Source organism: Zea mays, chromosome 1, assembly GCF_902167145.1.
Source record: "Zea mays cultivar B73 chromosome 1, Zm-B73-REFERENCE-NAM-5.0, whole genome shotgun sequence".
Taxonomy (NCBI): Eukaryota; Viridiplantae; Streptophyta; class Magnoliopsida; order Poales; family Poaceae; genus Zea; species Zea mays.
In genome coordinates, this window is record NC_050096.1 from 125,638,641 (window position 1) to 125,664,487 (window position 25,847).

Consider the following 25,847-nt stretch of genomic DNA (forward strand, 5'->3'; position numbering starts at 1 on the left):
CACGTCGACTACAAGTACAAAGTAGAGATCGAAGAGCGCCTCGACGGTCTACGCAGGGAGAGGCATGGTGCGGTACGAAGAAAACAATTTGCATGTGAAAAAATAGAACAAAACGAAATGTTACATTGTGTAATTAGTTACATGGTGAATAATTTTATACCAACCCCACGAAATCATAGTCCTGAATAGAGATGGCAATGGAGACCCGATCCCCCGTGGCGAATTCTTCTATTAGGGCCAGTTTAGGAGCCATAAATCCAAAGGAGATTGGACGGGCTAAAATTCCCTTCTTATTCAATTTTGAATGAGGAGATTTTAGCCCCTCCAATCCCCTCTAGTTTTTAGACTCCCAAACTAGCCCTTATAGGATGAGGATGGAGAGGTTACTTCCCCGCAGGAATGTAAACGGGAAAATTTTTCCCCGACGAATAAATAGGGATGGGGAAGCACACGGAATCACAATCGGTGTGATTGGGGAAGCACACGGAATCACAATCGGTGTGATTGGTTACCTGTGCTTACTTATTCAGCCTCTCTAGATGAATTGACCAAAGGGCAGCTCCTGGTGTGATTGGTTACCTGTGCTTACTTATTCAGACTCTCTAGATGAATTGACCAAAGGGCAGCTCCTGGTTGCTTGCACGCAAGGCTCTGCACCGGGGCTGCAGCGGAGGCCAAAATGATCACCTCCGGCTGCATGGGTAAGTACGCAGCGAGCGTCCCGTTTCCTACGAGCCAAGCTCACATGAGGCAGGCCACACTCCACTCAACCAATCACACCGAATAAGGCTAAGTGCTGATGATTGGGCATTTTAAAAAAACAACCGTAATCAAAATTTGCTGTAGCACAGCTGTAGCTTAGGCAAAAAAAAATATGCAGCGTTTTTACACCATTTTTCCCAGTTGCAATCCCTTGGCTACACCAATAACAATAGTAGACCCTAAGTGCTGCATCAGCGTATCAGCAAAATTTTCAATTAAGGTCATCGTTTTCTCGGATACCTGTCAAGATCAGTTCTACTCAAATGGGTATCAGTAAGTCCAATCATAGCCTGTTTGATTGGGAATATAATTTGTCCATATTATATAATCTAACTTATTTTGAACTAACACTTAGTTCAAAATAAGATAGGTTATATAATCTGGGCAGATTATAATCCTAAACACCAGGCCCTCAATCATATAGATGTGCAGATCCAAGCTACCACGCTATTTCGACCTCAGTTGTCTGCCATGCCTCAAAATGTCAAAGGCTTCATACACAAATATTCCATTCCGGAGCAGACATGCAAATTCCATAACTCTTCTGATCTCCATATCTCGATCCACATGTTATACTCAGGCTTTGATCTGGGGAACTATGTCTCTAGCGAATCAACCATTTCAATGTCAACTGGACCACCGTTTGCCGCTGTACTTGAACCTCCAACTCGTCGGTAGAAAAGAACATATGCTGCAGATCGCCTGATCTCATCCTCATTAACAGAGGAAACATGACTGTCATCAAAATGATACCAATTGTCCTCTTCAACTAGCTGCAAGTGACAGTATACAGTTCAGGAAGCTGGCAAGCACGCATACAATAATGCAAACATATATACATACATAATTTAACAGCGACACAAAAATGCAGGTACCTTCGCATATGCAGAGTAGTGTCCACCACCGAGACCGCCATAATGATTTATCACTGCATAGAGTTCATACACGGGGTGCTGGTCACCTCTTGATGTAGGCTTCACATACTTGCTCATATTGAGGTCATGGATCGGAAAGTTCACAAATGTATCAAGCTTATTCTTCATATACCGGCTGTACGAGAACCTTTTCAAATGAACTACCAATATCTCAGGCAACCTCCACAAGTCCAGTTTCTTGCTAGCTTGCCTGTGTTCCTTGCACCCAGGACAGTACCTGTTTAGAGGCATGACAAAAGTAAAATCCATCAAACATCAACAAAAGGTTGATTTCAGATGAGGGCAGTTTGCAGAAGCATCTCAGTTAACAGTGCCAGAAAATTACTAACCACATATCATCTGGCCCTAGAGGCTCCTCCTTCAGAAAAGCATCCAAGCATGAAAATAAATTGACTGCTTCTTGACGGGTCTTCTTTGACATAAAACCAGGCTTGAAGACTTCAGGAAGTACATCCATGTGATCAATATTGTACATCCCATGCTCTTTCTCACCCCAATCCATCAAAACCCTAATAACTAGTCCTAGAACACGATTAGAATCCATGTCTATAGCATTTCTTGTACTACCTTTTTCATCAGTCAATGAAAGCTGAAACGGTAAAAGCTCATTGTCAGCTGCATTATCGTCCTCCCTTGATCTTGATGTAGAGAGACCCTCCTCACTGGTGGTGCCATTATCGGTCAGGACAATACCGTCCAAACTTGGCCCATTGCCATTTAACTTGACAGCAGACACATCAGGGCTATGTGCTTTTGCTCTTACAAATGGAACCAAGACAGAAGATACAGCCGCATAAATATCAGATTTTGCAGTAGAGTCATTTGGAATACAAGTCACAATGGGGCACCCAATGAGCTTCCTATTGATATTAAACTGAGGCTCCACAAGAAATCTGGGTGAAGTATCAAATGCTTATCAAACAACACGGCACACAATACAAGATAAAGTATAATCAGCTGGTTCTTTCGATGGATTAAACTGCTAGTCATCAATCGCAGAGAAAAAACTGAAATAACTAAACAACATAAAGAAGAAAGTACAACCCATATATATGGCTTTTAACATATCAAAGACCATAGACCATGATCGCAGGTGTGTTTGGTACATTCACCTCGCCTCGACAAGCGATGCCAGCCTTGCCAGCAGTGGGGAGAAATTTGGCTGGCTAGGACTGGCGTGGGAAAACATTGAAATCATGAGCCCAGAAGAAATAAGCAAGAAAACTAAACCGCTAGCAGCAAGGTCAGTTTCTCGGTTCTCGCCCGGTTAGCTAAGGCCTAGCAAGGGTTTCAAACAGTCCCTAACAGACAGAAATATCATGTGTGTCAGGGCCTAAGGAGGCCCACGGAGTGGCTGCGGCAGCAGCAGCCATGGGCCCTCCAAGGGGTATTAGATAAGGATAGTTAGAGATAATATTAGAAAATTAGTTGAGATTATCTAGAAAGGTTATCAGTTAGTTTGTTGAGAGTTTTTAGGAGAGTTTTAAGGAGGCAAGGATCTGTAGCTAGACAAGGGCGGCTAGCCGGCCTATTTATGTAATCAATGGATGAGAAATAAAGTAGACAGGAATTAGGAGAAACCCTCCTCTTGCTCGGCCGTGAGCAGAGGCCCCCGACCGACGTTCTTGCCTCTCTAATCCCTCACAGATCTAGCGACCATAACATCTGGTATCGGCTTAGCTTGGGTTTCGATCCGATCCCATGGCTTCTGTTGCCAATTTCTTGGCATCGTCCTGGCAACCGGTGTCCCCATCTCCATGGATTGCGCCGCATGTCACCTTTGTCACGTCATCCTGGCAACCGGTGTCCCCATCTCCATGGGCTGCGCCGCATGCCACCTTCATCACGCCATCCTGGCAACCGGCGTCCCCATCTCTATGGGCAACATCGCCTGCCAATTTTGTCACCACATCCTGGACGACGGTGTGCCCATCTCCAGGGATAACGCCAAATTTTGTCGCATCATCTTCGTTGACGGCGTCTCCATCCCCATGGGTGACGCCACTAGAGGCAGCCACGGCTCAACAATCACCAGCTCCATCGATGGGGGACTTGTGGGCCAACATAAAGACTGATCTCGCAAAGATGCAAGCCTCGCTCCGGATGGTTGAGCAGGGGCTGCTGCAAATCAAGGCAGCAGTGCAACATGAACAGCAGCAGTTAGTGTTGTCCGCACGGCTCCAGACGTCGGCAGCTGTGGGCATACAGGCTGCTGCTCGTGGCTTCCTTGCACGACGGAGAGTGCGAGAGATGCGTCGGCAGATGCTTGAGACAACTTTGGTGACGGTTGACCTCGGCACAAGGGGGCGCGACCTCGCCCTGTCGGCCAGCCATCAGCAGCAGCACTGGCCCGCTATCTCCAAGTGCGAGCATGGTACGTGTCCCGCGGGCGACGAACTTCAACCCTACGACAGCGGGAGTAGGGAAGGCACTCCCCTTGTCATCAGCAAGGGCGCACTGTTTAGCGCCTCCACATTCCGCTACCGGCCGTCACGAGGGCGCCTCCGCTGGTTATTATTGCGACCTATTCCAGGTGCCCGTCCATGTGCTCCCCTTTCGTCCAGATGGCGTCCATGGGATCCAGGTGGCTGCACACGTGCAAGTCCAATGCGCAGAGGGTGTCCGCCTTATCTTAGGGTCAAAAAAATTTAGATTCAGAATAATAAGATAAGCCAAGATGTAAAAGGCTTGTCTTCTAGGTGTCTGGTTTTGGGTCAAGTAGACTCATTCTTTGAGCATCCGTCATGCCAGCTCGAGAACGAGCTGCTTGTCTAGGAGGGGTGTAGTGTCAGAGCCTAAGGAGGCCCACGGAGGGGCTACGGCAGCAGCAGCCATGGGCCCTCCAAGGGGTATTAGATAAGGATAGTTAGAGATAAGATTAGAAGATTAGTTGAGATTATCTAGGAAGGTTATCAGTTAGTTTGTTGAGAGTTTTTAGGAGTTTTAAGGAGACAAGGATCTATAGCTAGACAAGGGCGGCCAACCGGCCTATTTATGTAATCAATGGATGAGAAAGAAAGTAGGCAAGAATTAGAAGGGAGAAACCCTCCTCTTGCTCGGCCGTGGGCAGAGGCCCCCGACTGACGTTCCTGCCCATCGATACACCTCTCTAATCCCTCACCGATCTAGCGACCATAACATGTGTGTTCCTTATATCTCTGAATATACTAAGATGCACTAAACACAGCTCACCTGTCTGCCCTCGAATGCAGAATCTCCAACCTCAAAAGTTTTTCATGACCAACAGGGAGCCTGTATGCAACAAGTATATCTTCATCTTTTATGATATGAAGTCCCTCAATTGGATTTGTTAGGTAGCGGTAGATCCGACGTTCGTATACCTAAAGAATGAAAGTATCAGGTGCTAAGTTGTTTGCTGTAAAAGTGTGAGAATATACACTTGAATGCACAAGAAAGACAGATCCATGTTTCTACCTCTGCAAGCAACAATGTCTCAGAATTTTTTAAGCAGCAGACATCAGCAAGGGCTTTAGTAAGATCACGGCAGTTTCCATTTTTCTGTACAGTCACAGTGTAAGGCATTGGAAGAACATCTCCCGTACCACTGAATACAGTTACAGTAATCATCCGAGTAACTGTTGATGGCAATGGTAGCGACAAATACATAAATGGATCAAAGGTAACAGAGATTTTGTTACAAACTGGGCACACCAATGTGGACTTGTATTGACCCTGCAACATGAACCAACAAGCCGATAGATTAAAGTGTGCTTTACACACATAACACAGGTGGAATTATAATTGATATAGGCCAGATTATCAAATTGATAGTTTCAATTGCAAAAGTTTGAACCAAAGAATACAGAACACTTTTGGCTTCTTTGGTGAAATTTAGACATATAATAGCCAGTGTTACTTTCCAAAAGAATGGTAGCACTACCTACTTATCAGTTTATAAATATCAATATATCTATATACTCACCCTTGAGCTCAATTAAAAATTTTAAAATAGAATATCTTAATCTTCATACAATCTATATCTATCACTATATAATCCACCAGTTTAAACTTTGCAAAACCGACCCAACCAAATCACCCCTACACCTACAACCTCCACCAAACAAATTGCAGCCAGATTTAACACATCAAAACCAACGGTTCAGATCGTTGTATAATTCCCCCTCTCTTACTCAAATCCAATGGACAATATTATTTGGATCATCCCTCTCCCGCCACCCCACTCCCCCGTGCCCCCCCCCCCCCCCCCCCCCCCCGCCGTGAAACCCTCCCCTTGTGCCGCCGTCGATCCCTCCCCAGGATCGTTGTGTTAGCACGGGTTATATGTTAGTCTTGCATCAATTTCCTAGTGTATGATTTTTTTTTTTGGAGTTTCAATCAAGAAACTTCTGTTCGAAGAAAAACTAAAATATCAATTGAGCAATGAGGAACTAGGTGGCAAGTTATTAAGCAAATAGGGACCCAAATTTGCCTCGATGAGGACTTGAACCTAGGTGGTCTGGGCATACATCCAAACCCTCGACCAATTGACTATCTCAGCTTCCTTATGGTCCCTCTTTCTGTTATAATTTTCCTTCTTGATTAATTTCGCAAATGTTAGGTCTTCTTGATGGCCAAATGGTGCATGGCTGAACAACAATTGCAAGAGAAATCTACTAGCAAAACAAAAGCAAATTGAGAAGTACGACTCTCAGGTGGAATAACACAGAATAGGATGCAACGAGTAGCAAAGATAAGATCAACTCAGTTTAATCCAAAATATTTTCCATAAAATAGGAAGCAAACACCATGTTAAGAAATCTACTTACTTGAAACTTATCAACAATTATGGAGTCATTTCGAGCTTTATGGTAATTCCAGCATTCTTCAGCAAATTCATCATCTGGGCGGCCATCTGCATCTTTTGCCTCAATATATGGTTTCTCTTTTACACGGTTCAGATCTTCATGCAGACCATCCAACAGAAACGCAAGTAGCTCCTATAGCAAAGGGAGGGTATTATTGTCTTGAGGAGCAAATTAAATAGTGGTACCACAAACCCCAGAAAATTGATATTCACATAAATGGAGAACTTTGCAAATACATTCAGATAGAGGTCACATTTAAACACAAGAAAGAAATACTGTTCTGAAAAGGAATGATACATGGTGCCTAAATACAATGCAAATTTTGTAAGCAAGTCCAAGAAAATGAGCAGTAAACCAAAGTATCATAAATTGAAAGCCTAAAACAAACAAGTACTAAGTGTCAAAGTTGAATAACTGAAGTCACATCATAAAGCAGGGGTGCTTAAGAGATGTATATCAGCAAGCAATGCTACTTACCTATTATAAAAGAAATGAAGGAAATGTTAAAATGCAATGTGATAGGACATAAACAGGAGATTTGGAGAGCTCTAGAACTAAGGTGGTCAATGTTTCTGAAAGAGAACCAGAAGCAATGGAAAATTATTCAGAAAACCATTCTAGCGTCTACTGCCAAAAGAATTTTGTAATAACGGAAGTGCATGCGTTTTGCTCAAAAGTAGCAGAAGATATCTGATATCTACAGCAAGCAGCAATGTGTCAGTTAAACAAGTTTCAAGTTCCAACTTAGGGCCTGTTTGGCAGAGCTCTAGCTCGGTAAACACAAACACAACTCCAGAAATACACATATATGTAATTATGGTGGATATGAGCTCCCATCAAACCGTTTGATAGAGCAACAGCTCTGAAATAGACATATATGTAATTATGATAATCAGGAGGCCAAAACAAAAAAAAAACATAACTCCCTTCTGAGTGTGGCATCCTATGTGTGGCACGCAGTGAGGCCAAGGCTGGCTCCGGCGCAGTCCTGTCTAGCCTCCCACACAATGGGACGGCGGCGCACAGCCATGGTGGACGCGGCAATCAGTGGCGTCAAACCTAGGCATCAGGGCCAGAGCTGGGCGGCAGGACGCATGCCAACAGGGCCAGAGCGTGGCGGCAAACATGGCAAACGGTGGGAAAAGTCGCAACAGGGAGATGGCGGCACACACGACGAGTAACAGAGGCAGTGTGAGAGAGAAATCAAATTGGTATCTTTGTGTAATGAGTAGCAATGGTGGGTAATTTTCTCCAACTCGACAAAAATTAGAGTTTTCATAGCACCCCTTGAGGTGCTCCATGGATTTGGTGGATCTGGGAGCTATGTTCAAGTTTTTGGCAATTGGCAGATCTGGAGTTCATGGAGCTGGAGCGTTTGGCTGGAAAATTTGGGAGCGGATCCGTTTTTTAGGATCTGAAGCTGCGCGGAGCTCTGCCAAACACACCCTTAATACACCAATCCCATACATGAAGCCAAAATAAGCTAATATGTATCCTCTGAGTTGAAGTCGATTGCTGTTTAAAATAGACCAACCTGAGAATCATGCTGATTATATCCACTGAACTGGGGGGCAAATCGAGAAAGTTTCGATTTAAATGCCCGTGGAGCAATAGAAGTTCGACCAGACGACCAAAGTTTTCTAAGTAGCTCTCCAAATGCTATTGCAAGTTCCCCCTGCATGTTAGAAAATCCTCAAACATCAGTAAAAACATCATGTAAGTTAGCTTTCTCTAGTGAAGTTCAGGATAAGAATGAACTTATACCTGGAGGCCTAGTGGATTTTCCTTGTTTATTTCACAAGTATAGTCCTCCAAAAAGTACTGTACCAATGGAGGTGTATGAACCAAGGATTGTATGGCACTATTCATGAAGCATGTATTACCCAAGTTATGTAATCCACTCAATCCGTGAGTGTCATCTTTAGTTCCATTGCTGAGACTATTGTAACCATCTTCTCCATCCCTTAATAAAGGACTAAAGCTATTATCTTGCGAAAAACTAGAACCAATCCCAGATGAAAAACCATTTGAAAATGTAGGCCCTCCAGCAATAGAAAATGATGATGTTGAGGGTTCTAATGGAATTAATGCCAATTCATCATTTGTGGATCTTGCACTGAAACCTGAACTGCCCCCGCCTAGCTTCATCTCCAAGAGGATCTGCAAGCATAAGGCAAGAAAAGTAGTTATTGCAAAAGCCAGAAAATAGCTAGAACTTAACTATCACCGTCTAAATGGATAAAAATGGAACACCTTTGGGAAGGCACTAGCATTAGTGGCCGGCTGGTTTGCATCCAGCATAATTATATTTTGGTGGTATGTAATGCATCCAACATAAGTTCATTCTGATTACAGCACATCAAAACTTAATAGCTGTCACAACAAATAAATGGAAGTACAACACTTCACCCAAAATATAATTATATTAGACTAAGAGTCAACTTTATCACCCAAGACATAACAAATGAGCTGATTGTAGAAAGCAAATGGCAAGCAACATAAGAAAAAATATAGTTAATTATTTGGTTCAAACCTACTTCAACCACAGCTGCTTGACAAACTTTTCATGGTGGTGAATATGACAACTTAGGCAAAGTTAGGCACAAGTTTATATCCATAACAAAGAGACCAATAATGAGATAGTTTGTTAAACAACCAAACCAGTGTCTCAATGGCATGAATTTAGTAATAGCAATATTAGTCGTGAACTAAACTGTTAGAATACTCGTTAGGGTTAGGGGCTCTCCCTGTGTAATTACCCTCTCGCCCCCTCTATAATGGGTCTGGCCCAACTCCAAGTCTATTAATACATCACCACACCCTATTCTAGGGTTAGGGTTTCCCACATGGTATAGAGCTAGGTTAGACATTTTCTTTTTCCTCCCACCCTCCAACCGCCGCTGCCCTCCTCTAGCCACCGGTGGCGGCCCTCTGCCCCACCAGCGGCCGCGCCCCTCCTTGCTGGCCACGCCGCCACCCCCCCTCCCCCGGACAACCGCGGCCCCTTGCTGGCAGCGTCGCCACCCAACCGGCGACCGCGCGCCGGCAACACTCTGCCCTGCCGGCAGTCGTGCCCTTCCCCCCCCCCCCAGCGGCAGTCGCGCCGCCATCTTCAGGCCTCCCTAGCGCCGCCCAGCCACCCCGCGCCGCTAGCCATGTGTTCCTCCACCGCCGTCGTTGGCGCCTCAGGCACCGGCTCGGCTCTCCCCGTCGACCCTCTTGTGTGATATCGCCGCCGTCACCAGGGACGCCGTCGTGGCCCACACCACCTCCGAGCTCAGGCCTCCTCTCGCCTAGCGTGGTCGTCGCCACCGCCGCTTCCAGCGCGCGTGCAGCCGGCCTCGTCCCCTCCGGGCTTGGCCTCCTGGGCTACCCAACGTGCACATGCGCCCTCACTGGTCTTCTCTCGCCGACCCGCCTCCCCAGGCAACCGCCCCCTGGGTTCTCCACCACGCGTCCACTTGTTGTCGACGCCACCTGGGCTTCCCCGACTTCCTCCACCGACTCTGCGCTGGCCTCTACCATCGCCACCATCCAAGCTGCCCTGGCCGCCTCGTAGGAGCTCGAGCGCGCCACGTCCCACGCACTGGAGCAAGAGTGTGCCATAGTCGCTGCTCTGACCGCCCAAATGGCCGTCGCAGCGTCTCATCCTCGGCACTCCTCCGATGGCTCATGAGACCCCTCTGCCCACTCCCGAGGCCCACCTCGCCTCTGGACTCGACGCCGACCACATCACCGCCCTCCATGCACAGGCTACCGGACTCCACAACATCCGGGCCCTCGTGTCCATCGTGCTGGACCCGGCGTCCTCCTCACTCTTCGGCGCTATGCTCTCGCTGACCACGTCCTCGATGACATCGAGGCCCCGCCGTCCCCGTCCTGGTCCCTGATGAACAGCGTGGTGCTCTCGTGGTTCCACGACACCATCACCATCGAGCTCCAGGACATCATCCGCGACCAGTCGGACACGGGCCACCAGTCGTGGCTTGCTCTCGAGGAACAGTTCCTCGAGAACCGAGACGCTCGGGCCCTTCACCTCGACACCCAATTCCACTAGTTCTCTCAGAGGGTACCTCTCCGTTGGGGAGTACTGCCGCCAGATGAAGGGCCTAGCGGGACTCCCTCTACGACCTCGGCGAGCCGATGGCGGACCGTACCTTGGTGCTGAACCTCCTGCGTGGCCTCAACCCCCGCTACGGCCACCTGAAGGCTCTGATCAAGAGGACAGTGCCCTTTCCCACATTCCATGTTGTGCGGAATGAGCTTCTCCTCGAGGAGCTTACCATGACGATTGAGGCACCCTCCCCGGCCCCGGCATTCTACAGCGCCACCACTGGCACTCAGGCGTCTTCCGGGGGACAGGCCCCTCGCACTTCGTCGACCGGGGCCCCCACTCGTCCTCCTGCACTGCCCCTGCGGCCCCTCGTCCGGCCTCCAACGCCGACGGCGGCCGTCGCCCCCGCAAAGGCGGGCGTGGGGGTGGCAGCTCCACCCGTGGAGGTTCCACCGACCGGGGTGGCAGCCAGGGCTAGCCGTCGTTCTACAACCCCTAGACCGGCACCATCTCCATGTGGTCGGGTCAGGCCTAGTGCCTCCCGTCCTCCGGCGCCGATGCCGGCTCTCCTGACTATGCCCCCCTACGGTGCACCTTCGTCGATTGCCTACGGCATGCCTCCATACAGCGTGCCCCCGACAACCCCGACCCCGCCTCAGCTCGTGCCTCCGGGGATCACCACGACTCCCTGGTCGACGCTCGCTGGAGGCTGGGACCAAGCCTCTCTTCGCCGCCGCCTACAGCACCATGGCATGGCTCCACCCTCCCTGATTGGGTCATCGACTCCGGTGTTTCCTACCACACCACCCCCACTGCAGGCATGCTATCTCGCTCTCACCCACCCCATTCCTCCCACCCCGCCTCGATCGTCGTTGGAAACGGTTCCACTCTGCCGGTCACCTCAATAGGTGCCTCGATTCTCCCTGGACCGTTCTATCTCAACGACGTTCTTGTCGCCCCCCACATCACCTGAAATCTACTTTCTGTCTGACGGTTCACTACCGACAATTCTTGTTCTATTGAGTTTAACCCCTCTGGTTTTTCTCTAAAGGATCTGGCCACTAGGACCCCTCTCGCCCGCTGTGACAGCACCGGGCCCCTCTACGTGCTCTGGCCTTCTTCCACCGGCGCGTCTCCACCACCCGTCCTGGTCTCCACCACCACCTCCACCACTTGGCATCGTCGTCTCGGCCATCCAGGACCTGACGTCATGACCAAACTTTCCAGCAGTCTTGATTCTTCTTGTAGTAGGGGACATTTTGAGGGTCTCGGTCATGCTTGTCAGTTAGGCCGACATAGTCGTCTCCCTTTTACTACCTCTTCTTCTCGGGCTGAGCAGGCTTTTGACCTGGTTCATTGTGATCTCTAGACCTCCCCTGTACTCAGTCTTTCTGGATATAAATACTATTTGGTGATTTTGGATGATTTTTCCCATTTTATCTGGACTTCTCTTCGGTTGAAGTCCGACACATTCACCACTCACACACTTCTTCGCCTGGGTCTCCACCCAGTTCCGTCGCCCGGTCCATGCCCTGCAGTGCGATAATGGCCGTGAGTTTGACAACCACGCCTCACGGGCGTTCTTTCTCACCAACGACGTTCAGTTGCGTCGGCTCCTCCACGAGCTCCATAGCCCCCTTCAGCGCGCCACCCTAGTCTACTGCGACAACGTCAGCGCCGCCTACCTCTCCACCAATCCCGTGCAGCATCAGCGCACGAAGCATGTGGAGATCGACCTGCACTTCGTCCGTGAGCGTGTCGCTGCTGGTGACATTCGGGTTCTCAGCGTCCCCACCACGCTGTAGTTCGCCGACATCTTCACCAAGGGGTTACCTACGAGTGTATTCCTAGACTTTCGATACAGTCTCAACATATGTACATGATAGAGTTGCGGCTGCAGGGGGTGTTAGAATACCCGTTAGGGTTAAGGGCTCTCCCTGCGTAATTACCCTCTCGCCCCCACTGTAATGGGTCTAGCCCAACTCCAAGTCTATTAATACATCACCCCACCCTATTCTAAGGTTAGGGTTTCCCAAATAAACAAGCTAAATGCCCTCAATGTTGAGCTTGTCTATGAAGAAATAGAGAACTGAAGGGTGGTCAACAGTTTTTAAGGCCTAATTGGTTGTTTGTATTAGCCTGTGTCCATGCTTGTGCAATGCAGATTGTTAAGGGAATGCCTTTGCCGAAGATCCTCAAAACTAACTGGTATTAACAGTTTCACAATCTTTTCCACGAGTAATTAACCCATATCAGCCAAAGAATGTCAATACAGGTAAAAAGAGAAGTGGAAGAAGTTTCAATTCAAGCATAAATGACGACGTATCTACCGATGCTTCAGGATAAATGACGATGTTGTCCTCAGAAGTTTTCGTAGCTAAGTGTATAGGATTTGAGGCTATGATTGTAATTTCCCACACAGTTGTATACAGAGTTGTCCCTATAAATAGGTGAATAGTGCCCATGCACGGGGACAGAATTCACGTACTCACATCACACCAAGCCGCTACGCATCCAAAGTTGTAAGACTACCTTCAAACTGCTACCTGAGCCTTCGAAGTTATAATTGTATACATTTGTAAAAAAAGATAATACAAGGGGCACGACAGTAATGATTCCTTCTGGGCATGTTCATTCCTTTTATTCTTTTCGTAATTTTGATTATAGTAACCTTCTCCATCAATTTATCTGTCAAAAAAGGGTGTACCCAGTGTTGTAGGCTTCCCGCACTGTGCGGGGTCTAGGGAAGGGTATCTTTAAGCGCCAATCCTTACCCGCATAATATGCAGAGGCTGAGGCTCGAACCCGGGACCTTCCGGTTACAAACGGTAGGCTCTACCGCTGCACTAGGCCCGCCCTTCCATCAATTTATTATCTGTCAACCGAAGATAAATTGAATGGACGAAGGTCCCATATTTCTAATTGTGATGTTGTCTCGGTTCCTTTCAGGAATTGTAACAGGTTCCTTTCTCGGTTCCTATGCACATTGACAACACCGCATTAGCTCGTACATTAAACTTGGTCTTGGTCGTATCAGACAATGCAGGTTTGCACAAGCCGGTGCAGACAAAAATGAAATATTCTCGTTCCCCATACCTCTGTTAGAAACATGATACCTCAACTAGAACATGAAGGTAACAACATGCGCAACAAAACATAAACAACTAGACACCCCATACCTCTGCTAGAAACATTAAGACCTCAACTGGAACATGGGGGTGACTACATACAACGGAATGTAAACAATCAAACACATTTTATCAAATGTGGCTTACCTATGCAAAACAACCAAACACCAAGACACTATATGTTTACACTAGCTTAAATTATGGTCCATAAGGTCTAATGCAGGCTACGGCTAATGCAAGCAACCAAACCCTTAGTGAATGGCAGACATGTATCTTAGCAAGAGACAACTCAACAGATCGTAGAAAGAGGTTTGAGGTCAGAAAAGTGGCTGTGTAGTTCATGAGTTTAATCACTTGAAACAAAGAGTAACTCAAGAAGATAAAGCTATATTTGCTTTAGCTTGCAGATTGTTCCTGCAAGCTGGGAGGAAGCATATTGTTGGCTTGTAGCAATCTGTCCAATTGAATTTTACAATCCGGTACCTATGAACTGATGGCATGTGAAACAGACTGCACAGGACAAAGATGGCAAACAATAATAACAACCAATCAAGCAACAATCAAATGTCTAGTTGAAGATTTCAAAGAGAACATTCAATAATATGAGACCCGTGAAATAAAATGTAAAGATAGCATAATACCTCCTGGTCCATACTAAGTTGAGCTTCTTCTAGTGTATCATTTTGATTAGTCAACTCCTTGCCCTTTGTCCTCCGATAATAATCCCAGATGACAATCTGAAACATTAAATCAAAATCGGAAAAGATAGTAACTACAAAGCATGACCTTTACTGATAAATGGCACAACGTGGCAAATACAACAAATGGCAATACCTCAGACTGCTCTACTGACATGAGCGAGCAAACCATTGAGTAAAGCTCATGAACTTTGGCCTGAAAGCATCAACAAATATACTACAAATAAATCTGTTGACTAAAAATAATCAGTTGCAGAACAAATATATTTGTCTACTATGGCGGTAATTGAACTTAGGAATTTCAACACAAAATACTCCCTCCGTCTCAAATTTTAACTAGTTTTGGCTTTTCTAGGTACATAGATCTATGCATCTAGAGAAGCCAAAATGGCCTAGATTTTGGAGTACTGAGAAAAGTAGTTCATAAAAATTTAGGGGCCCTTTGGCAGGGCTTCTCACGACTGGCTTCTCGTTTTTTCCCATAAGCCGTACCAAACATCAATTTCACAAATGGCTTTTGGTAAAAACACTTCATCATTTTATACTAGAGAGGGGAAGCCAAAAAAAGTGGCTTCCCCAACTTTAGCTCATAGTCGTTTTGCGAAATTACCCCTCCACCAAATGAATCCTCTACAGTGTAGGGAACATGACGTTTTTTCCAACGCTGATGCAGCCACTGTCGGCCGGACGTTCGTGGCTCCAGTGAACTCCAGCGCCGCTGCCAATACAGGACCATCAGGCATCGGATCTGCGCAGGACACCAGGCCTTTCTTCTGCAACCGTGGGCAGCCATGGGCCTTTCTTCTCCAGCCGTGGGCAACCATGGGCCTTTCTTCTCTAGACGCACAGGGCACCAGGCCTTTCAACAGCGTACGTACAAGGTTGATTTTGCAACAACAGCATACAACGTTTGGGAGTTGCACCACAGTTGATAACCTTTCTCATACAAATTATATCTTTTTCATGCCTTCATTCATACGATGGTTGTGGTTCTAAAAGATATATTACATAGAAAATTCAGATGGATGAAATTTTTACGAAACATCGTATGTGTGAAAGAAGAAAAATTAAGAATGTTGTTAGTTGTTTTACATCTTTTGCTTTAAACTCGCAGGGTGATTGATGTGATTACAATAAAGATCCACTTACTTGGAAAAATATCAAAAACATTGTATGCGGAATGAATTTGTTTTTGATTCCTATTCTATGAAGTTAATTTGTGACTTACACCATCTAAAACAGCATGACAAGTCAGTTAAGGAATATTATGACGCATTGAACACTATTGTGCATTGTGGTTTGGATGAAACTGAGAAAGAAAGGGAAGATTTTTAAATGGCCTTAAAGATGAAATTCATGATGTTGTTGATAAAAAATATAACTCTCTCAATGATTTATTTAGTCTTGCTTGCGAGGTTGAGAGCAAGGTTGTTAAAACGACGAAACGTTGAAACGCTCATGGGTGAAGTTTAACTTTTAAACGTTTAAAGGAAGCTTAAACGTAGTTTTAAACAACATAGTCAATATATCAATATACCAACATAGGAAAATATCAATATATCAGTCCAAAGCTCCAAGCAGCAGACATTTTCCAGGCCAAGCAGAGGCAGAGGAGCAGACAGTCCAAAGCTCCAAGCAACCGGCACTGTCCAGCCAAGAAAAGGCAGAGGAGCAGAAGGGCGCCGGTTGGGGGAGCGCACAGCACCGACAGTGCCGACGGTGCAGAGCAAACGCGCGCCGACGGTGCAGAGCGGACGCGCCGGCAGCGCACAGCCTCTCTTTGCGTGAACCGGGCATGCAGCAGCCTCCCCTTGCACGGACGGACCGACGAAGCACAACCTCCCTTGTGTCGCAGGAGAAAATCACCTCTAGCAGCTTAAAGCCAGCGAATAGAGGTCTCCTAGCACTGGTGGACGGCGTGGAGTGGTGGCGCTACGGCAGCCGAGAGCCGACGGACGGGCATGGGTAGGAGGACATAGCACAAGCGAGCGTGAGTGCGTGAGCCATGAGGGCTAAATAGGGCTGGGCCGAATTCACTGTTGGGCATGAGGTGTAAAACGCTAGAAACGTGGAGTTCTACGGCCTCCGGCGTTTAAACACCGAAGCGCGACGTTTAAACGCCAGAAAATGTCGTATTACGTCTAATTCGTAAACGTTACAATGTTTTGGCCCCCTAATAGTGTTTTGGTGTTTAAACGTCATTTAAACGATGTTTTAATGACGTTTTAATAACAATAGTTGAGATTAAAATTAAATATGCGACAATAACTTGCTAAAATTAAAACGAATGAATATCTTGCTAAAATTGAACATATTGACACACATATTGTGGATGTTCCATTTGCTACTAACTTTACACAGGATATTAAGAACAAGTAGGGATGAAACGGTCGAAAACAGAGATTTATTTGGTTTGTCTTTTTCTTTGATTGCAAATAAATAGGATATAGAATCTGCAATGCAAATTCATATTCTTGTTTTTCTTGTTTTTAGCAGAGCTTGTAAAGATTCATAAAAGATAAACCTCAAATTTTTATCATATACCTTCTCAAATGATAGATATAAAATTTGAGTACAAATTCAAATACTTTTTCACCTTTTTATTGTAGGGAGTAACAACGCCTATGTTTTCTAAGCATATGTTGGTGCAGCATAGCATAGTCCCAAGTCCAAGTACAAGGGGGTTGCGTTAGGCGTGGCGAGCCAGCTATAAAAAACTTAGCCACGCAAATGGAGGCATAGGGGGCCACATATGGACTCCGTTTTGGGAGTTTTAAATATTGTTGGAAAGCTAAGGAGATAAGCTTTCCAACACAACTGGATCAACGTCAATATACGCTCAGAGTCGACGGAAATCATCGTAACAAGATGACCTCCAAAATCTGCCAGAAATCAACGTATTTTTAGGCCCAAAGGCCTTGTACACTCTAGGGTTGCTCGGCCACAACCTTGGTCATCGCCTTAGCCATCTTTCTTGTATATATATCCAGTAGTATCTATTAGATTAGATGGGTTTTGCTTAGATTATTCTGTTGTATAAAGTTTCGCCGCCTCGTCGGTTTGTGGAACCCCAACTTGAGTGCTTAATCCTTGCTATTCGCAATTTCAGATAAATCTATTGTGTTCTTGCTTGTGTTCTTCGATTCGCATGCAGGAATTAGTCTTCTTGACGAGGTCAACCAGATCATGGCATGATTGACAGAGGAGAAGTGGTGCTAAGGTTGCACGGTTCGAGTCTCTGTGATCTGAAACCGAATCGGTGTGTCGAATCTCTAACAAATCGATAGTTATCGTGAACCTAACGGGAGATCGGGAACCCAGCCCCATCAAACCCTATACATGCTAGTAGGGCCATGTTATTTAAAGTTTGAGATATTTACCAATTTGACATCCCAAACTAGAGTACAACGAAACAAAAATTGATGGCAACAAATATAACAGATAAGCAATGTAATATTGTATGTGATTATGCAGTAATATGACTAATGGTAACATTAATTTAATGTACCCGGTCACGCATCATAAATTGAAAATATATCAGAATAGTTTAATTATTACGTGAATAATTTTATGTCGATATCAAGTAAAGAAATAAAGTAGTGCCATTTTACCTTTCTACTTATCCTAAAAACTTTCTCAGAGTCGTCCCTTGCATCAATTAGTTTTAGACAGAGAGGGTAGACATCCACTACGTAAGTCTTGTCAGTTGGATTGTCAAAAATAACTTTTCTAGGGATTTCTGGTCCACCTTTATACCTGCAAATGTTGATATGTTCAATGAGTATATGATACCAAAGACAAGACAAGGAAGTCATACTCAAGGTCTCTACCACACAAACCAAATATGTCACATGAGATGGTAGTCCATCAAAAAGTTACATCTAATGCAACATTAGATAGCACAACTAAGACGTAACAGATCCACACCAAATTTGAACTCACAATAAAAGCAATAATAGAAAAGAAATTTTGCATAACATCCAGCACAGTTTTGGAGCCCATAGGATTAGCTAACATAATAACAGAAAATGTTCTGAAAAATACACTAGGCATCACAGGTTAACACAATCATTAAGTTGTAATCATGACCATGAATAATAGAACAGACATCATCAAGGGAAAAATATACTGGTGTGAACTCATGTTATAGTTCCGCTACCACGTAAGAGACTCGGGGTTATAGACAAGATGCAATCAATTTGCAGTGGAAATCTAATTTATAAGCAAACGGGTCGCTAGTAGTATTTATGTAGCAATTTTTCGCTTTTGGGTACAGTTTCTGGAACTAGCTATCAAAAATAAGCAAACACAAATATCTTTAAATACCATTCATATAGCCTTTGCCAAACTTCTTGCGGCACCAAAGTATAGTGCTCCCCTTCTCTCAAGGTCCTTTGAAGCTCTGGCTCCTCACTACCATTGATCCTTTCTGCCAAAACAAGCTTCGAGTTATCAATCTCTCCAGGTCTATTTGTGGCCTGAGGAAACTGCTCGGTGCCACTTTCTCCATAATTGACTAGACCCACATATCCTTGCCACTCCATCCACCAGCTGCACCATTTATGCAGGATGTAATTCAGTAACAGTTATGCAGAATAATTATAAACCAAAAAATGGATAACTTTAAACATTACAACTTCAAAAGGAAATGACAACTCCAAAGTGTAATGAAGATATAACATTTGCAACAAGAAATCCTTTTGGGCAGCACAGCCATATCTTTTACGAGAATTTTAAAAAGCACCGATGGGTTCCCATAGTTTGGTAACAACCTTCGTAAAATTGCAAGACAAAGAAGTACTAAAGCCAGTAGGTGGCAATTTCAAACATGATTGAAGGTACCTATTAGGTTATTGAACTCTAGAGTTCCATACAGCGGTAAGCAATTAGGATGTGGGTATCACAATGAGCATTGAGCTGTGGGAACTTAATCGCTTCATATGCATTAGAGAGTGATGCAAATCCGCACATCCCCAATACTTCAGTTTATAGAACCATCATGGTTTTCAGGAAATGTATCACCATGTCATCACAACCATATCACAATCAGGTCAGCTCAGGTGGAACGTGAGTCAATCTAGAATATGCTTCCCATCTCTAGCATACACCAAATAAGGATAGTCAATAATTAAAAACTCTTATCAATTTATAGCTTAGTTCCTCGAGTGCATGCAAATTCTGATCCCTAGATATCTCCATATTTCTGATTGAACAATTAGCAAAGTAAACATCAAAAGATATAACCAATGTGCAAAACAATTTTGCGTCAGATAACCATCAATCATTACCCAAACGCCCCCAAGATTTCCAAGATTCTAAAAATATAAACCAAATAGTATGGTGAGATTAGATCATTTTTGCCACCTAACGCCAGCATCCCCAAATAGCCCTAGATTCAATCAATCTGGAAACCACGTCTCCCACAAAATTGTATGCCTAGGATTCGGAGCTTTCAACCAAAACTATAAATCGCTTCCCTCCGCATGATACGCACGGCAGGCACTAGAGATCCCGGAACGGACAGCCGATTCAGCTTGGAAAGGTGCAGACAGTTAACGGGGGAAATCGGAAGGCACTGACCTCTGCGAGACGAGATAGCGGAGATCGCCGTGCTTGACATTCTTCTCGGCCTCCTTGGTAAGCGCGTCAACGACCTCCCGCTCCTCCGTCGCCGTGCACGGGAGGCAGCTCGACGCCTGGAGGAACCCCTCCGCGCTCGGGATGGTCATCCCGCCGCCGATACGACCCCAACCCCGCCCGATCAAATCCAAGCAGCACGGCGAGACGCCGGATCGGGGCCTAGGGTTCAGTCCGGCTTGGCAGGTCGAGCGTTTTAATTCGGTCGGAGGGAGACGAGAGATAGAGGAGGAAACCAAGAAAGAAATGGAGAGGGGATGAGACGAAAAAAATACGGTAATTTATTTAGAAATGTCAAAATTATGCTTTTTTGCAGAAATAATAGGTGAGCTGGGAGCCCCGGGTGTCCTCGACACCTCGCTCGTGCGGGCAGGCTGGTAAGTGCCACTAGCAAGTGGGGACGGCAGTACGTTGGCCCATGTAGCGGTGTAAGGGGTGGCGTAGGCCGTTTGGGACAGGTTCCTAATGTCTGGTCCCCCATACGCGGGCGGAGCCGCGGAGGCGTGCCGCGTGCTACGCTCTGCTGTCGTACGCGGGTGGAATGCTCTCATGCGTTGCGAGGTCCGCAGTAGCGGGTTCGCTGTTTGCCGTGTATTGCCGGCAAGAATTGCCGAGAGAGTGTATCGTCCTTCGACGACGTTATCAGAGTTACGGCTTCGACTTTTTTCATCAGATTGTACGGAGGAGTCACCGGAATCCTACCAATCACTATGAATTGAGGGCTTGTTTAGTTTTGCTCTTAATCCATGTAAATTGAATAAGATTAGATGGATTTAAATTCCAAATAAATCAAAAAAAATTAGATTTTTTTAATCTTATCTAATCCACATGAGAGAGGAATAACCGAATAAGCCTCAAATGTGTGTTTGGTTGAGGATCAAAGTAGAATAGAGCGACTCCATTCTTTTTTTTTTTTGATGTATGGTTTCCAACAAAAAAGAAACGGAGTGACTCCTGAGTATTCATATAAAAATCTATCATAAATGGTTGGAATGCCCCCGCTCTACTAAACGATCGGATGCGAGCGCTCTCCCAGACGCGAGTACTCTCCTCCCATCTATACTCATATGGCTCTCTAACCAAACAAAGAACGGAGCGGTTCTGCTCTATTCTACTCTTCAACCAAACAAAAAATGGAGCGACCCTGTTCTGTTTGCCAAATGCTGAACAGAACGGCTCCATCCTCAAAAAACTGGAATAGAGCCACTCCATTTTAGTTGACTCTCCAACCAAACGTAACCTAAGGTTGTGTTTGGTTGTGGGACAGCCAAAATAGGGACGTCTACTAACGTCCTCTCTCGTGAAATCACTTAAGCAAACCACTGGTATATCATCGGGTCATGATTTATTTTCCATCTTTAAGTTCAATTATCATGTGAGAGTACAGGTTGCTCGTAACCGTGAGCACGACTGACATATCAGTTTTATACTCTGCAGAGGTGGTACAACTTTGCCCACCACTACAAGAAACTAATAAATGTTCGTGGGTTAACTTAAGATTGTGGGTACCGACGTTCTTAATTGAGTTAAGTTCATGGGTTTGTTGAAGAACGTGAGTACCCACGTTCTTAGTTTAAATTCGTGCGTCCTAAATAAAACCGTCAAACTTATAGTATTAGGAACGTGGGTACCCACGTTCTTAATTTAAGTTCGTGGGCCACGTCGACACCGTCGAACTTAACCCAAACAAAATCCCTAGTGACCCGTGCGTCTATCTTCTATCCCGCCTACGCGCGCTCCGCTGGTCCCTGCTCCTCCACAGCGACGCCGCCAGCCCACGCTCCTACCGCCACCGCTCCTCCACCGCCCCCGCCACCAGCCCGCTCCTCCACCGTGCCCCTACTCCTCCACCTCCACCGCGCGCGTCCGCCAGACCGCGCGCCGCCACCTCCACCCTAGCTGCGCTTCCTTCTCCAGATCCTGGCGCCCCGGCCCCATGGCCGCCCTCGTTTCTAGCTCCAGCTTCTCCGCCCGCCGTCCCTCCGCTCTCTAGCTCCGGATCGCACGCGCACGTAAAAACACGGAGCCCACAGCCGAGGATGCCGTAGCCGCTGCGCTGGACTCGTGGGAGACGACCGACATAGACGGGCCCATGAGCCGGCTCATCCTCTCTGCGCGATGCGTGTCGTCTTCACCGGACTTCGCTGATGACCAGGACCCGCCCCAGCCGCCGCCCACACTGCAGCCGCAGGGCGCTCCTTCGGCTCCCTCAGATGCGCGTGAGGACCTGGTAGCCTAGATCGATCAGTTCCTACGAGAGGCCCTCGAGAAGCAAGGGAGAGGCTTTCTGGTAAAATTAACGCCTCCTCCACAGTTAGTTTACCATTCCATTTGTTTGTTATGCGATTCTACTAACTTGATTGGGCGACAAAAAGGTTAACTTAGAATTCGTGCAGAGTGTTCCTTGCTTGTTTTGAGATGTGCCCAGGCGGCTAGCGGCTTTATTCATAGGGTACATGTATTCTTGGTTTTACTTATATACTATGTGGTATCTTTATGTACTTCATCCCTTATGGCTTGCTACTATAGTGAGGTATCTGGAAAATGTGACTGGTGTTTTCCATACAATTTATGTCCTTTTCATCTGTGCAAACATGCTGGTCCCATGGGATAAGAGATTTTGTACAGCCATCAGATAGTAAAATCCCGTTCGAAAAATTATGAATTGCAAGTGTTTGTTCCAAGCAGCTTGTGCATCTGATGGTCGCGTGGTTCTACTATTTAACCCAATTATCACCAACTGGAACTTTACATTTTGACTGTTCCATTGCCTAATGCTTTAATATTAATCGACAAAATACGCCTAGTCCTTGTATTTGACTCCAGTCTATTCCTTTTTGCAGTGCTAAGAATGGAGCAAGAAATTTTGAAGTTCATTCATGACCCTAGTCGTACAGAGTATGAATTCGATGGCCTTCCAACTTCGTATCTGCGTCTTGCTGCACATCGCCTGGCGCAACATTACTTCCTGCAGTCCATTGACATACCAGACAACAGTTTGCCTGATGGAACTGGTTCACGTATCATCCTTCGTAAGACAACATTCGACTGTCGACTGCCTGTTGTCCGCCTTGCAGATATTCCGGTTAATCTGCCACAAGAAGACATCTCTGTGGCGAGAGTAGCTATTAAGCAGAGACCTCAAAAGAATTTCCATGGCATGAACAGCTCAAGTGCTCACTCTTCTAGAGACAACCTCCAAAAAAGCGTTGTAGAAAGAAAAGAGGAATACAACAAGGCACGAGCGCAGATATTTAACAACAGCAATAGAAGTACTGCTACTGATGAGAGATGCACCACCTATCTTCCTCCTCCCCCTTAGAGGATGCAGTGCCCTCTGCCTGACGCTTAAGCGCGCTAGGCAAGCGCCTAATAGTGTCATGTGGAATGCTGTGCTGTAATATAGCTATATAATCATCCATTTGTTAGTTCTCTAACACAACCAATAATCGATCTTTTTCTGTATGTGTAGATCCCAATGCAACCACATCTGAAAACAAAGAGGAGATGGATTCTCGGTTGGTATTCGTTGGAAATGTAAGTTTTATTGCCTCTTTATGCAAATTAAGGGAACTTATGTATATTTCAATGGGTATATGATATTGTTGGGGGGAGGGGTAATATTATATCGATTTTCACTTTCCAGTGAATATTATGTGTTGTTTGGCTGTGCTCCACTAGAAACCCAATTTCTATAAAAATGCGATCAAACCAGCAATAAAGCATGGGATCACATTGTGTTAGTTTGCAGTTCATTTGTAAAAGTTCCATTTCATTGAACAAGTGCACATATGATCGCATTTTTATCATATATTTTTCTATTTTTCCCCTCCTTTGTGTTGATTGAACAATGGCAATGGTCGCAGGTTAGTCTGCTGTCATCAAGCCTTTCTATCAAGTTTTGGCATCTGGTTCAGTCTCAGCACAAGTTCTAGTGTTAGCTTTGTGGGGAAAAGAAAAAAAAGAAGGAAAAAAATCCAAGAAAGTTCTTGAAAAAAGAAAAAAAAATAGAAAGACAATTTGAAAAAAGCAAAAAAAAGTATACAAAAATGGAAAAAGATAGAGATGATGTCATAGGCTAGGAATTATCCCCCAGGGTAGCCAGCAGAGAATGAGTCAGGCACATTCATGGTACTGATGTGGAGTGATATCATTAGCCATTTACTGGCAATAGCATGTAAGGTTGATCTCATATTTTTGCTGAGCATATCGAGATTGTTATATGCTTCTGTAGATGTTCTCTCTGTTATCTTGCACTTGACATCTTTTGCAATTTATATATTTCATTAATCCTCTTTTACACTGAAGAATTTTTTATTTGGGACCTTTACTGTCCAGAAACCATCCATTAGTTAGCCTTGTGTGATCCTTCAATATTCTCTTGTCCCTACAATCCCTAAATTATCCTTTTTTCTTTATTGGCAAGTTGACTATGTTTCATAGTATAAAGTATAAACATAGTGGGGTGTTAAATCATATCAATAATGCTCTGGACTTTGGTTCAGCTAATATCTCATATGATTTAGAGCAGCTGACTCCAATACTATTTTCGTTTATGTGAGCAGAGACATGTTATTAATGCACCGACCTATTAGTTGTTTCAAATGAATTATGTATTAGTTGTCTGCAAAAGTTTAGGCTCGAAGTTTTATTTGTATATATGTCTTTTTGTCAGCTGTTTGGTTATTGAAATATGTAACATTACAAGTATGCTCAGTTTCAGTGTAATGGCAACTACAGGTTGACTATGCATGCACTCCAGAAGAAGTGCAGCAGCACTTTAATTCTTGTGGAATTGTTAACAGAGTGACAATCCTGACTGACAAGTTTGGGCAACCAAAAGGTTTTGCTTATGTGGAATTTGTTGAAGTTGAAGCTGTTCAGGAAGCTATTAAGTTGAATGAATCAGAATTGCATGGTCGCCAGCTCAAGGTCTGAATCTTGTTTTTCTTTTCTTTTTTTGCTTTTACTAAGAACATCAACATCCAATGGGTGCTTTATATCCCATTTTGCATCCATCTCTGTACTCGTCGAGCAGCCGGTGGCATGTTAACATTATGTTTTTTTTCTCATCAGGTGGCACTGAAGAGGACTAACATTCCTGGGATGAAGCAACCCCGCGGTCGAGGTTTCAATCAATACCGGCCATATGCTTTCCTATATCTTCGTGTACATGTGATTTAATGCTAGCATTTTGTGATCTTCTTGGAAGCCACATTTTGTGTTTATCATGCTTTCCTATATCTTTGTGTGCTTGTGATTTAATGCCAGTTGTATATTTATGAGAATTTTGGTTTATTTTGTAGGATTCCGGCTCTCATCAAGTGACTCCTCCCCGTCACGATGACTTTGCGGACAGATGTCTCAATTCTAGTGGTGGAGCTACGAACAACAATCTGATGTCCTAATCGAGAGCGATGGAGCTAATGTTTGAACTTGTGTGTTTGAACTTGTGAACTACAAATGTGAACTATGGATGTGAACTTATGTGAATTTGTAAACTTATGTATTTGGACTTATGTGAATTTGTGAACTTATGTATTTTGACTTGTGTGAATTTGTGATATGAACAAATATCCACGTGTTTGAAATTTGTATTGTATGTGATATTCTGTGTTGCATGTGATATTATATGTGTCTAATTTTTCATTTCTGTATTTTTTATTTTTTTCTGGAAAGGGGTTAAGAACGTGGGTACCCACGTTCTTAATGTTAAGAACGTGGGTACCGTCGAACTTAATGTGCAGTCCTCGCAGACCAACGCAGGACACATAAGTTCGATGGCCACGTGGCCCCGTCGAACTTAA

The 25,847-nt window shown here is 45.1% G+C and overlaps 2 protein-coding genes across 2 annotated transcripts; one reads left to right on the plus strand and one right to left on the minus strand.

The window, feature by feature from the left end:
• Positions 1–827: 827 nt before the first annotated feature.
• Positions 828–20,463, minus strand: LOC103638427 (ubiquitin carboxyl-terminal hydrolase 9). Its single transcript, XM_008661345.3, has 13 exons — positions 19,984–20,463; positions 18,730–18,954; positions 18,015–18,159; positions 14,540–14,599; positions 14,347–14,442; positions 8,288–8,683; positions 8,058–8,198; positions 6,485–6,655; positions 5,133–5,390; positions 4,890–5,038; positions 2,027–2,590; positions 1,638–1,914; positions 828–1,535 (listed from the first exon to the last, which is right to left on the minus strand). The coding sequence occupies exons 1-13, from the start codon at positions 20,130–20,132 to the stop codon at positions 1,359–1,361; spliced, it is 2,808 nt and encodes a 935-aa protein (XP_008659567.1). The 5' UTR covers positions 20,133–20,463; the 3' UTR covers positions 828–1,358.
• Positions 20,464–23,331: 2,868 nt separating this feature from the next.
• Positions 23,332–25,224, plus strand: LOC103638439 (polyadenylate-binding protein 2). Its single transcript, XM_020542189.1, has 4 exons — positions 23,332–23,370; positions 23,470–23,577; positions 24,781–24,972; positions 25,117–25,224. Exons 1-4 carry the CDS (start codon positions 23,332–23,334, stop codon positions 25,222–25,224), a joined length of 447 nt encoding a protein of 148 aa, XP_020397778.1.
• Positions 25,225–25,847: the final 623 nt, after the last annotated feature.

Bases quoted from the DNA above. Each gene is read 5' to 3' on its own strand.
- LOC103638439 (XM_020542189.1), top strand. From the start codon at position 23,332: ATGCACCACCTATCTTCCTCCTCCCCCTTAGAGGATGCA. The intron at 23,371-23,469 runs GTGCCCTCTGCC...TCCATTTGTTAG, and splicing joins CCTCCCCCTTAGAGGATGCA to TTCTCTAACACAACCAATAA. The intron at 23,578-24,780 runs GTAAGTTTTATT...TGGCAACTACAG, and splicing joins GGTTGGTATTCGTTGGAAAT to GTTGACTATGCATGCACTCC.
- LOC103638427 (XM_008661345.3), bottom strand. From the start codon at position 20,132: ATGACCATCCCGAGCGCGGAGGGGTTCCTCCAGGCGTCGAGCTGCCTC. The intron at 14,600-18,014 runs GTAAAATGGCAC...TGATGCTTTCAG, and splicing joins TTTTTAGGATAAGTAGAAAG to GCCAAAGTTCATGAGCTTTA. The intron at 8,684-14,346 runs GTATTATGCTAT...TTATGCTTGCAG, and splicing joins AACTTAGTATGGACCAGGAG to ATCCTCTTGGAGATGAAGCT.